This window comes from Peromyscus eremicus, chromosome 7 (assembly GCF_949786415.1).
Source record: "Peromyscus eremicus chromosome 7, PerEre_H2_v1, whole genome shotgun sequence".
NCBI lineage: Eukaryota > Metazoa > Chordata > Mammalia > Rodentia > Cricetidae > Peromyscus > Peromyscus eremicus.
This window is the reverse complement of record NC_081422.1, coordinates 3847315-3859988: the sequence shown is the minus strand read 5'-3', so window position 1 is coordinate 3859988 and position 12674 is coordinate 3847315. Positions and strand designations below refer to the sequence as shown.

General features: G+C 40.8%; 2 protein-coding genes across 4 annotated transcripts in view; one reads left to right on the top strand and one right to left on the bottom strand.

The window, feature by feature from the left end:
* The window catches only part of Pdgfd (platelet derived growth factor D), a 213358-nt gene that overhangs the window by 112613 nt on the left and 88071 nt on the right, over positions 1 to 12674 (bottom strand). The window lies entirely within an intron of this gene.
* Ddi1 (DNA damage inducible 1 homolog 1) lies at positions 4049 to 5651 on the top strand. Its single transcript, XM_059267274.1, has one exon. It carries the CDS (start codon positions 4287 to 4289, stop codon positions 5541 to 5543), a length of 1257 nt encoding a protein of 418 aa, XP_059123257.1. The 5' UTR covers positions 4049 to 4286; the 3' UTR covers positions 5544 to 5651.

Sequence of the window (12674 nt, the reverse complement as noted above, 5' to 3'; positions counted from 1 at the left end):
CAATGTGTATATGATGTATCTGTGTGGGTTTGTGAATGTGTGTGTTGCAATACCATGACCACTTCCAGTGTCAGGCCTCGCCTTCCACCTTGTTTGAGACAGGGTCTCATGCTGCTTGCCTCTGAGTACATGCCAGGCTCGTCAGCCACAAGTCTCCAGGGCTTCTCCTGTTTCTGCCTCCAGCTTGCTTTAGGAGGGCTGGGATTACTGACAGCTGCTAGAAGACCTAACTTTACACTGCACACGTTCTCCCTTTTGGAGTACTAGGGAAGAAACTCAGGGCCTCCCAGAGCTAGGCAGTCTACCCAGCTGCGAGCAACATCCTGAGCCCTCAGGCAGATTGTAATGGAAGGACTCTAAACAGGGTAAGCAAATAGAAGTACTAAATAGGCTTTTATTCTTATATACATAAAACATAAAATTTAATCAGATATTCTATTTTTTCACAAAAATAAACCCCATGTTTATTTTGCTTTGTAAAGCAATATATAATGCCTTAAACACGAACTGATTGTGCAACCATTAATTATCTGAGTTTTTGTTGATATTGTTGCGTTAAGGCAGCAGTTCTGAACCTGTGGGTTCCAACCCCTTTGGGGGTTGAGTGACTCTTTCACAGGGGTCACATATCAGATATCGCATATGAGATATTTATATTATGATTCATAATAGTAGCAAAATTACAGTTATGAAGTAGCAATGAAAATAATTTCATGGTTGGGGATCACCGCAACATGAGAAACTGTATTAAAGGATCAGAGCATTAGGAAGGTTGAGAACCACTGCATTAATGTTTCAAAAAGAAGCGAATTATAGAAGCTTTTACCATGGATTTTTTACAGAAAAAAGTCTTGTTTTTCCTTAGCTCGTATGAAATCAGTGTTCACTCTCCCAGTCTCTGAGTGTTTAGGCCATGGAATGAGAACTAATTTTCTGAGTGATAGCCACAAGACTTTGCAGGAGTCTCACTATCAGAGAAAGATTCAATTATGTTCTACATTTGCCAAGAAATAAATTTCAGGAAATATTTAAAGTATTCCTGGAGAAGAAGTTGCAATAACCTCCAGTTAGCTACATGTGCAAACCGGGTTAGTTCCCAATACCCATCAGTCCACAGGGCCTGTGCAGTGAAATTTATAGTCATCAGTCCACAGGGCCTGTGCAGTGGGGATTTACAGCACATTTGATGTTTGGGAGTGTTTATAATTGCGATGTTTACAACATAATCAGATGATGCTTTTAATTAAAAATTTGAGTTAAGAAAATTATACATCTGGTATTTGAATCCCCAATACTGCTGTGTAAATTCAGTGAATTAAGCAATATACAAACCAGGAATACCAAATAGCCTGGGGAGACTGTGTTTAGCTTTGGAGATTCCAGCTGTTTTGTGAAAAAGGTTTAAAAGCGGGTGGGTGGTTAAGCCAGATTATTTCTGCCAAGCCTTTCTTCCTGTGATGAAAATTAACTGCTCAGACCTAGAGACTCTTTGCTTCCTTATGGGTCAAAGGTAAAACAGTAAAGCCTACATCAACACAAATGTGCCACAAAAACTAAATTATTACAGCAAGGTAACAAAACAACTCCCATAAAACTCAATTCTGTTTAGTACCTAGGCAATGATAACTTAAAAAGATGTTAGCTTCTTTTAATGTAAAACCTTCAACTTTAATTTACCAAAACCAAAAGAAAAAAAACCAGTACAACACAAAACACCTTTTATCCTACAAAAATAATTTCAGCTGCTTACACACACACACACACACACACACACACACACACACACACACACACACACAGCAAACAATCCTAGTCATTATCTCCATAATTTAATAGAGTTTTAAGAACAAAATGTCCCATAATACTTAAGGAAATCACTGAATCCCAGTCATACCAGCCTTCCCAGTGTCTTCTGGAGCAGATTAGCTTGCACAAGATGTACCAAATCACAGCTGTTCCCAAGCTCACGAAGCCATTACTTACTTTAAGAAAACATCAGAATACAGAGACAGTAAAGAAACCAAATGACCTGGGGAGATGACTCTATGGGTAAATCACCTGCAACACAGTAGTGCGGCCAGGAGTTCAGATCCTGGCACCCGAGAGATGCCAAACAAGCTTGATTACCACCATATGATCGATCCCTGCACCCAGAGATGGAACCAAGGGGTTCTACCAGGGCAATCAGACTGGCTGAGTCTGCCAGCTTAGGTCTTAGTGACAGACACTGCCTTAATATGTAAGGAGTCGCCAAGTACAAGCCCTAATTGCAACCTCTGGCCATCATGTTCCTGTGCATCCATGCAGATATGAACACGCTTACACATGCAACAACAATGAAAAATGAATTCAATGTCTGGATAGGTCTAAATGTCTGTAAAAAGAAATTTCTCCATGTAATTAATATTCTTCCCAGAAAATTTTGTTATGTTTTTCCTAAAATTTTACATATTTCCCCACATTAAAAAGTTCTCTAAACTAGGGCATCCTCCTCCCCTTCTGACTTGCTTCTCCACCATCTGGCACCACAGAACCAACCCCTCATCTTGATAAGCCCGTCTCTTTCAGGAATCTTTTACTCCTCAACAGACCTCACCATCTTCCATGTCTGTTCTCCCGATAAATGATTTCCTTCAGGCTATTCAGAATTCTACTGTGGTTTCTTCCTCACATCCAACCTCCCCAACTTGTGTGTATGCATGTGTCCTCTTTTAGACTGTGAGGTCCTATAAGGACACAGCATGTATTTCACATCATTTATGACTGTGTCCCCATAACCCAGCTAATGTTTCCCATCATACATTCGGTCAACATTCATAATATAAGGAAAAAAGTATGAAAACATTCAGATAATTAGAGCAAGAAAGAAGTGATACGTAGTTTTTCATTTGAGACAAAAACAAGAGGAACAGAAATTCAAAAACATAAACAAAAATCTTTTCTTTAGGCTGATATGTATGATGTGGCACAGCTGAAAATTCCTAAATATGGAATTCCTAAATATGGAGGTCATGGCACAGAACTGTGACTACTCTTTGGTTCATAAGTAGACACCTGGGTGGGAGGAGCCAGAGACCTATGAACTCTTTATAGCACAGAACATTTTAAAATAGAGAAAAATGGGTACACAAGAGTTCTACCCAATCACCCTTGTCTTAGTCTCTACTTTGAGGTAGGAGCATGTTTGGGTGGTGGGGCTGCTCAAGGTCAGAGAGAGACATATTTAGCTTCTGGGTTGCCACGTACTTTACTATAGAATCAGTGTCAAGCTGGTTTCCTCAGAGGTTAATTTCACTCATCTGGGCAAGGCAATGGCCTATTTCTACCCAGCCTTCCACTTTAGAGACTTCCTGTTTTTGCATGTAAACTTTGTCTTTGATGTGACCCACATCAATGGTGGCCCTCTAACCAAGAACACCGCTCTTCCCATTACTTAGTCTTCGGCTTTCAAGCCCTGTCAGCATGCCCCCTCAGCTTCTTGAGCAGCTCTTTTGCTTCCCCCTAATATCCTTCATATGCTGCAAGAAGCTCCTTTTTATATGTCAATTCAATGAAAACAACAGCAATCATAATATGTCTCAAATCCTTTTTATTCCTCTCCATTTCCTTCCTACCACAAGTTCTGGTTCTTCTTCCTCTTTGTCCTTTGTCTCTCAATTTGTCTGAATGACTAACCTTTTCTCATCCAGAAAAATGTTCCTCCTTCTGCATTCAGCTCATCATTTCTTTAGTGGATTCAATCTCTGTATGGTTGACAGGGCAAAAGACATGCTGCCCCACCCCCGGGTCATGATTTACTCATCTACCCTCAATGGCAGGCACCTATGTGTCCTACTAAGAATACAGCATGGTCCTTGTCATGTCCAAGTCACACCTGCACTGTTTCAGAGATAAAAACAAGAGTGTAGAATACAGGTCTACAGTAAACAGACTGAACAGTAACATAGTAAAGAGACTTTAGAAGTTCTGCATAGCCTGTATTAAGTAGGCTTTGAAGAGCCAGGCTTGGAACTCACCGGCTTTGACTAACTATTTCTATGGAAACAGACATTCTAAGTTCCAAACAGCACATACACACATGGACTTGTTACCTTGAGGCTCAATGGGGCCATCAGCTGGCACTGAGGCTGGGAGGCAGCCCCCATTCTGGCCACTGGCTTTGCCTTTCTGAGAATTGAATGAGTTTCCTATCAAGGTGTTGAGGGGCCGGCCAGCCATTCGCCCAAACCAGCACCAACTGATCCACCAACTGTTTTCTGCCAAAGTGGCTTTCCTGAGTGTGTACCATGCTGATAACTGTGTACTGTGTGCGTAGGGACCTCACAGAGGTAACCTTTTCCCTCCAGGTCAGCCCTGACTTTGAGCTCTGCAACTTCAGAGTCCTCTGTGAACTTGAGTCTGGTGTGCCTGCTGAGGAGATTCAGTTCATCTACATGGAGCAGCTCCTTACAGATGATCACTGTTCCCTGGGCACCTATGGCTTCAAAGATGGTGATATGGTTGTACTACTTCAGAAGGAAAATGTGGGACTTCGGGCTCCAGGAAGGACCCCAAACCAGCCACGAGCAGATTTCAATGGGTCAGCCATACCGGGAACATCAAGTTCCCGACACCAGCATCCGCATCAGCATCAGCATCAGCATCAGCATCAGCATCATCAGCATCATCACCATCATCACCATCAGCAACGTATACCATCAACACAAGCCCACGGACTGGCCTCTGGAGAGAATATGGCCTATGCGCAGAATCTGGACAGCCCTGCTCTGATTCGCAGCATGTTGCTTTCCAACCCCCATGACTTGTCCCTGTTGAAGGAACGGAACCCCGCCTTGGCGGAAGCTCTGCTTAGTGGAAACCTTGAGACATTTTCTCAGGTCCTGATGGAGCAGCAGAGGGAAAGGGCCTTGAGAGAACAAGAGATGTTTCGTCTTTATTCTGCTGACCCATTTGATCAGGAAGCTCAGGCTAGAATAGAAGAAGAAATCAGACAGCAGAATATTGAAGAAAATATGAACATAGCTATGGAAGAGGCTCCGGAGAGTTTTGGACAAGTGGCTATGCTCTATATTAACTGCAAAGTGAATGGGCATCCTTTAAAGGCTTTTGTCGACTCAGGTGCCCAGATGACTATCATGAGCCAAGCTTGTGCTGAGAGATGTAACATCATGAGACTGGTGGACCGGCGATGGGCTGGGGTTGCTAAGGGAGTGGGCACACAGAGGATTGTGGGCCGAGTTCATCTGGCCCAGATTCAGATTGAAGGTGATTTCTTACAGTGCTCTTTCTCCATACTGGAGGAGCAGCCCATGGATATCCTTCTAGGGCTTGATATGCTCAGGAGGCATCAGTGTTCCATTGATCTGAAGAAAGATGTGCTGGTGATCGGCACCACCGGCACACAGACACACTTCCTTCCTGAAGGAGAGTTGCCCTTGTGTGCCAGGCTGGTGAGTGCAACGGTGCAAGAGGAATCAGCAGACAAGGAAGTGGCAGGCAATATCAAACACCCAGTCAAGGGTCCAGCTCGAAAAAAGCATTGAAGCAGGTTATATAAAAGCCACTGTACAAGGGAGCAAGCTGGAGGTTCCAGGAAAGTATAAGACATGAGCTCACTGGCAATGTCATCATTAAAAACATCTTAGCAATCAGCCTTGGCCTTGTGACTGAGTTCACAGATAGGTGACTATGTAAGTCATCACTGATTCATCATAGTGTGTCCATTCCTTCACCCCAGATCACTGAACCTCATTCAGGGGAAGGGCTGGAGCTTCAAGTTGGTTTCCCAACAGTCTAGTAGAGGGCAAACACATCTCCCCTATCAGATTACAGGGAGGGCATGTCCAAACCAAGAGCTGTTTATTTTGCATAGGTTCCTAGAAAAAAGCCTTTCTTTCAGACTACAAAGACATGTAAACAAAATGATTTCACATTAGCAATAGCAGTGGCTTTGAATTACCCCAGCCCAGTGTGTGTGTGTGTGTGTGTGTGTGTGTGTGTGTGTGTGTGTGGTGTGTTCGTGCATGTGTGCACATACACATGTGCACATATACACATGTGTAGTCCAGAGGTTGAGAAAGCTGGATGTCATCTTTAATTGCTTTCCCCTTTAGTTTTTTTAAATAGGTTCACTCACTGACTCTGGAACCTTCCTAGTGCTGCTATAGTGTAGTCAGTAACAACTTAATCCATCTTTTCTGGTGAATGCTAGAGATGGAATTTAGGTCCTAATGCTTGCCCAACAGGCATTGTACTGATAGCCATATATCTTCAGCACCTCCTCACCCGCCCTAAACATTCCTTTTTTAAGACAGTGTCTCATGATTCTCATCCTGGCTTCAGACTTGAGATATGGCTAAAGATGATTTTATACTTCTGATTCCCCTGCATCCACATACTGAGTGCTGGGAGTACAAGCATGTGCCATCACACCAGGTTTTAGTAGTGCATGTCAGACAACATACTACCAACTGAGTTAGGTAAACCCTAGCCTGACTTACTTTCATACTCAGAGATATGGCTATTTTCACATTTGTTTTCTTTAGGAAAGGTATGAGAAGTGGTGTAGATTCTACTCCCTTCTTGAGCTAAGTCTTATAAATGCCCTCTTGGGGCAGCATGCACAACCAGTTTTATGATGCTTTATGCTTTCTTTATCCCAGATTCCCATTGGTTCATGCTTCTCCAGACTTAATTTTGATATGTTTCAATGGAGAGATTAGAAATCTCCAAAGCATATACTTCTTCTTGTCATTAAAGAAAAGGCAATTAATTGTAAGACAAAAAATTAGTTGGGCATTTTATTTTAATTCTGGTACTTCTTGATCTGTATGGTGGTGGGCTTGAAGGGTGAGCATAAACTATAGTCTAGGATCCCAATGTCTAGTTGAAGATTTCAGTTAGGCCGTCTTGAAAGTACCTGCTTAGGCCCCTCAGCTCTGTGACTACTTGGAGAAAGGTTACTTTCAGTATGACTAAAGTGGGAAGTAGAATCCCTTCTCCTTTGCTCCAGCCTAAAACACCTAAGAATAAAAGTCAGCTCCAGAGGCCATCAGATGCAGGGAAAGTTATTTTGGGCAATAACTTATTAAGAGGGCTTATATTATAGGGCTAGAGAGATAGCTGTGTGGGAAGATTACTGTTTGCTTGACCCAGGTCAGTTCCCAGAATCTATGTAGGGGGTTCACAGCTAACTGTAACTCCAGCTCAAGGGGGATCCAATGTCCTCTTCTGGACTCTGCTAGTACTCACTTACATACACATATACTCACACAGAGTCACACATACATACACACATATTAAATTTTTTAAAAATTAAAAATATTGATATTATGTCAATCCACTTGAAGCCAAGAAGTACCAGCCCTGAGCATATCTCTCTATCACTTAGACAAGTCACCTACTTGAATTGCTTCAAAGGCAGGGCTGCTCTACAGTTGCCAGTACCACAATGTGATCTTGTTTTCCAAATAAGATCTAAGTCATTTGAAGAATTCCTAAAGGTCATAAGAAAAAATAATCCTCCCCAATAATCACATTTCCCTTTCTTTGGCTTGGTTCTTGGTAATGCTGATAATTTCCTTCTAACATAAGCTCAGCTGCAGTGTTCCCATGCCCACTCTTCTGACATTACCTACATTTGGGTCAAGGGTTACATGCATCAGAGCTGTTAAAAGACCTATGGATTGATGTCTTTTTTATCTGTGTGCTCAAACAGCACTCAAGACGAATTGTAATTACAAAAGGAAGATGGTCAGGGCCAGTGAGATGGCTCCGTGTGGCAGGTGCTTTCCACTAAGTCTAACCTCCTGGATTCCATCCTTGAGATTGACATGGCAGGAGGGGATAACTCATTTCTACAGCTTGATCTCTGAAATCCTCATATGTGTTGCAGTATGAACCATCCCCAAAACAAGAATTTTTAAAATGTTAAAATAATAATAATAATAATAATAATAATAAGAAGAAGAAGAAGAAGAAGAAGAAGGAAAAGAAGAAGAAGATTATAAATAAACAGTACACCTATGAAAAACATGGATTCTCTCAGTGATAAAAATATGTAATATCCTTAGCATGTATTTTCCAGACTCACTCTTAAGGTCATTTGCACCAAACATACTAGATTTCCAATGTCACATGGGATCTATTCCAACATCAAATGACCTTTCTTGTCTACAAAAGTCATTCCAAACATTCACAGAACCTTTAAGATAAAAAACAGTTTACATTCCAATCTTTACATTTACAATCTTGCTGTACATTCCTTTCCTTCTTCACAGGTCCAACTTAATGAGAAGGGTATGTAAGGTAGGTCTGCTTCAACTAACTGTGTAATAGTGTGCTCACACTGACCAAGGCCCCTTTCCTCTCTCTCTCTCTCATCCTCCTTTCCTTCCTCCCTCCCTTCCTACTTTCCTTGCTGTTTGCCCTCTAGCTTTCTGCTTTTAGAAGACTTGTAATTCAAGTTTTGTTTGTTTGTTTGTTTAAACATTACTTTTACTTAGTGTGTGTGTGTGTGTGTGTGTGTGTGTGTGTGTGTGTGTGTGTGTGTGTGTATATGTTCACACAGAAGCCAGGAGGGGTCATCAGACCCTATGGACCTGACAGTGTAGGCATTTGTGAGTATCCTGAAGTGGGTCCTGGGATCTGAACGATGGACTGGATAGAGCATTGATAACCTCTGAGCCATCTCTCCAGGTCATATTTTCTAATCAGTAGAGCTTACTAAAGTACAGCTTTATCGACATTTTGAAGTTGACTTTCTTCCATGTTGAAGTCTGTGGAGGGCGATGTGCTTTAGATGTGGGCAGAGTATGTGTTTTCTACTGCTAATTGATATATTGCTGTTTTATTTAAATAAAAGGTTAGCAGTTACTAACATAAATATACTCCAGGGATATATATATATATATATATAATCATCAATCCATCAGATTCTTGCCCTATAACTCAACCACCATTTTGAAATTCTATTGTGCCAGATCTTTATAACAAAAACCCTTTAATACAGAGAGAATACTTAAGACTATATTAATTCACATGTTTTCCTTTTCAAGTTCCTGTTGTGTCTATGGATATAATAACTTTCTAAATCAAAAAATATCAGTGTTTCCCATTTGAGGATGTGTGAGTTTTGCCCTTGTCTCATGCCATGAAGAGAGGCAAGAAAATACAAGGTACCAGCACAGCACTTCCAAACCATCAAAGCCCCAGGAGAGGAGTGCAAAGTGACATACTAAAAACATATAGACTCCAATGCTCATTCATGATCAGGAGACCCAACAAGACAGACTCAGCACAGCACAGCAGGATCTGCCCCAGGAACTGTAATGATCATCTCTGGTATGCCAGGTACAACCTTAGGTGCTGGATGTCCTCAGTCAGCAATTGATTTTCAGTGCTGAAATGGTGCTGTGAACTCTAACCAGATGTGTTGGAAAATCTACCACTTTGTTAGAAGTTGAAAATAATGTGACTGATTCAATCAGAGAATGGGAATGTATGTCTAAGTTACAACACTGATGATATTTGCATAGAAAATTAAATTCAAGTAACCACAAAACACATCCTTCAAAAACTTCTAGAAGAATCATGAAGGGCTTCCTCTATGTTACAATAATAGGTGTTTATAGTAGCCAATTAAACATTTTCCTAATATTCCTTCAGCCTCATCAACTCCTCAGACCTGGGTAATGCTGAACAGTTGGAAGAAGCATTAGAAGTAGACTTTAAAAAGTATGCTTGCAGGCATTCTGAGACCTCTGGAAAAGAAGAACCTGTAGTGGTCTGGTGATAAAGGTTCCATGCTAGTCTCAGCACCCTAAGGTTAATAGGAAGATACACTAAAACATTTGGATAGAAAGAACAATCTGATGAAACAATCTATCAAATATTTCTGGGATGGAGAAAAGTAATCACTTCAAAATTCTATGAAAACATTATTATTAAAGAAGTATAAAGATAATTTAGTGGAAGTACTCTGAAACAGTTTCAATCAAATTTATACTAGAGCTAAATCTTCAAAATTTTTGAATGTATACAAGTGAGACCTAGAATGAGTAGAAAGGGACATGAGAAAATGGAGGCATGAGACACCAAAAACAGAAACATTAAATGACTCACAAGCTCAAGTCAAGCTAGAGAACCATCAATCAAATTACATCATTTTTTCCTCTACCACTGATGTGGATAGAGTGAACTGATCTCAAATATTTCAGATTTGGGGTTTGAAGGGAATGTTTTTTTTTTAAGAGCAGAAATTTCCAAAGTAGCATAAATAGTTATGGCACCTTCATACTTACATTCAATTCCCATGAGGCTGTTGAGGGTTGGATGAAAAGACCAGGTAGGAATGAACACAGTGGGAGACAAAGAACTGCACAGGATTTAGACAGAGAGGTAATCCTACCGACAGACGTTATCATGCACATTACAGACTGGCTGGATGACGGGCTGAGTGGAGAGTGCAGTAAAAAGCAGAGGGTCCATGGTTCTGTGGTCTGCTATGAAGAGTGCAGGTTCTGAAAAGCTGTTGTGACCAGAGTAGCATGTTGCCATGGAAGTAGAGGGAAAGCAGGCCAGCTTATTTCTTTCTGTATGCTAAGCAATGGGGAGAAAGTACAATTTCAGAGTATGCTTCCTCTTTCAACCAGAAGCACAGAGAGTTTAGTTCCACAGCATTGAAGGTCAGTGCTCAAATAAATTGATCGTCAACTGAACATCATAAATTTACCCAAAATGTGTTTGCTACCTTCTTTGAAAGCCACACTTTAAAAATTTGTTCCTAGCGTAGCTCATCTAGAGTTTAAAATTAGATGACATGAAATCATTTTTATAAGAATTTGAGGGAGCCAATGGTATAGGCTCCTATCAGAAATAATCACATAAAGTTCAAGCAACAGATGGGCAGTTAGGGTGAAACAGAAATGGAATGGTCTCTGTTCACACACTGCCAAATGCCATCACCTGAGCTTCAGGACAGAAATTGACAGGAAATGATCCCACTGGTATTCCACAGTCATAGGAGTTTATGTCCCCATATGGCAAGGCCAGGGCTGTCAAAGTCTCACCACACCACCACTCCCACAGCACTGCTTTGGAAATGCCTTCATTGGCACAGGAAATAAAAACAGGGCTTGATTTCTAGCAAGATTCCAATTTGTATTTCATGAAAAACACAAATATTACCCCTACCATCTATCTGGTCTCACTGGATCACTTTAATAAAAAAAATTGAGAATAAAAATAGTGATAGTATCCTTTATAATTTTTCTCCCATGGAAAATTTCCAGGCATATTTCAGTTATGAAAAAGGGCTACTGGCCCACGCTGGGAAGTTTAAATTTCTACTGCAGTGAAGCTCTTGATCGTTTTCTAAAGTTCTGAAGATTTGGCCACCAACAAAAGGCACAGATTGATGTCTGAGAGCAAGCTCTGGCAATTGATTGGGAATCAGTGTCCTTTGGTGGAGAATGGGCCAATGTGACAGATCAGAATAACTGTAGCATATTCTTTCAAGGTTGGCCAAATGATTACAACGTGTATCTAAGGAAGATCTGCTGTAGCTCTGACAGGAAGGGAGAAGTCACCATTGTTGCCTGTCCATCAAAATGCAAATGAACACTCATATACACTTGGAGAGGACCATTCCTTGGCTGCATATGTAAAATCTCATTAAGAACCACCTGTGAGGATTCCTCTTATGGGATCATTCTCTGAATATTTGGTTATACTTCAGCAGTTTTCTCTGATGCTCTGAAGTTCTCCGTCCTTAGCTGACTGTGTTCAGTTTAAGGGTAATTCATTGACCCAGATCAATTTAAGTAGGTAGCAATTAAAATTCAACCCCAAGTAGAAAACATTAAGAAAGTTTAAATTTCCCAAGAATATTTAAAAGGTTCTAGAAGCAAATAGAAAAAGCTGAGTATTAGGATCACAATGTAAGCCTGCCATAAACTCAACTTTTCAGCTGTCTCTTTCCATGAATGACACAGCCAGTCCTCTGAGCTTATTGCTGTGCAGTTTCCTAGTTTACTGCATAAAGTCTGTGGCCCATTGTCTCTCCATGGTGCCCACCTAGGAGAAGGTCGAACACACCCTTAACTGATTGGAAGGTTATGGGAAGCATGCTGATAAGGCAGCTGCTATACTTCACAAGTGTTCTAAGCCACTTCTCATTACAGACAGACTCAATTAACTGTTTGCAGGCTGTATACAGCGTAAGAGTACCTCAAGACATAAATCTTCTCCATCACTCACCTGATGACCTCACGGCTAGATACTGAGAGCAACATCATGCATACTATAAAATGATAGTGCTCAAGAAAGCTACTGTAATCTTCTATTGAAGCTTATTTTCAAACAAAAGCTTCAAATAAAGATAAAAATCTTAGCGCTTACCAAGTGAATCATGTATTAAACTATTTAATGTATTTAAATCTATAGCAAGCTAAGTGATAAGTAATATCTTTATTTTAAAGATTGGGGCACTGAAGAATGAAGAATGACTAGCATGTCCATGGTCACAGGTCAGCAAACTAAGTGGCGATATTCAAGAACCAGGCATCCAGAGCCTGTTGCTTATTCTATTATGTTATCTCTCAGTGACAGTTTTTCAATTCAAAAGAACAGGTACCAGGTAAATCTACACAACTAGATAACAGTAAGGACTGCAG

Coding starts and splice junctions, on each gene's coding strand:
- Ddi1 (XM_059267274.1), top strand. CDS start 4,287: ATGCTGATAACTGTGTACTGTGTGCGTAGGGACCTCACAGAGGTAACC.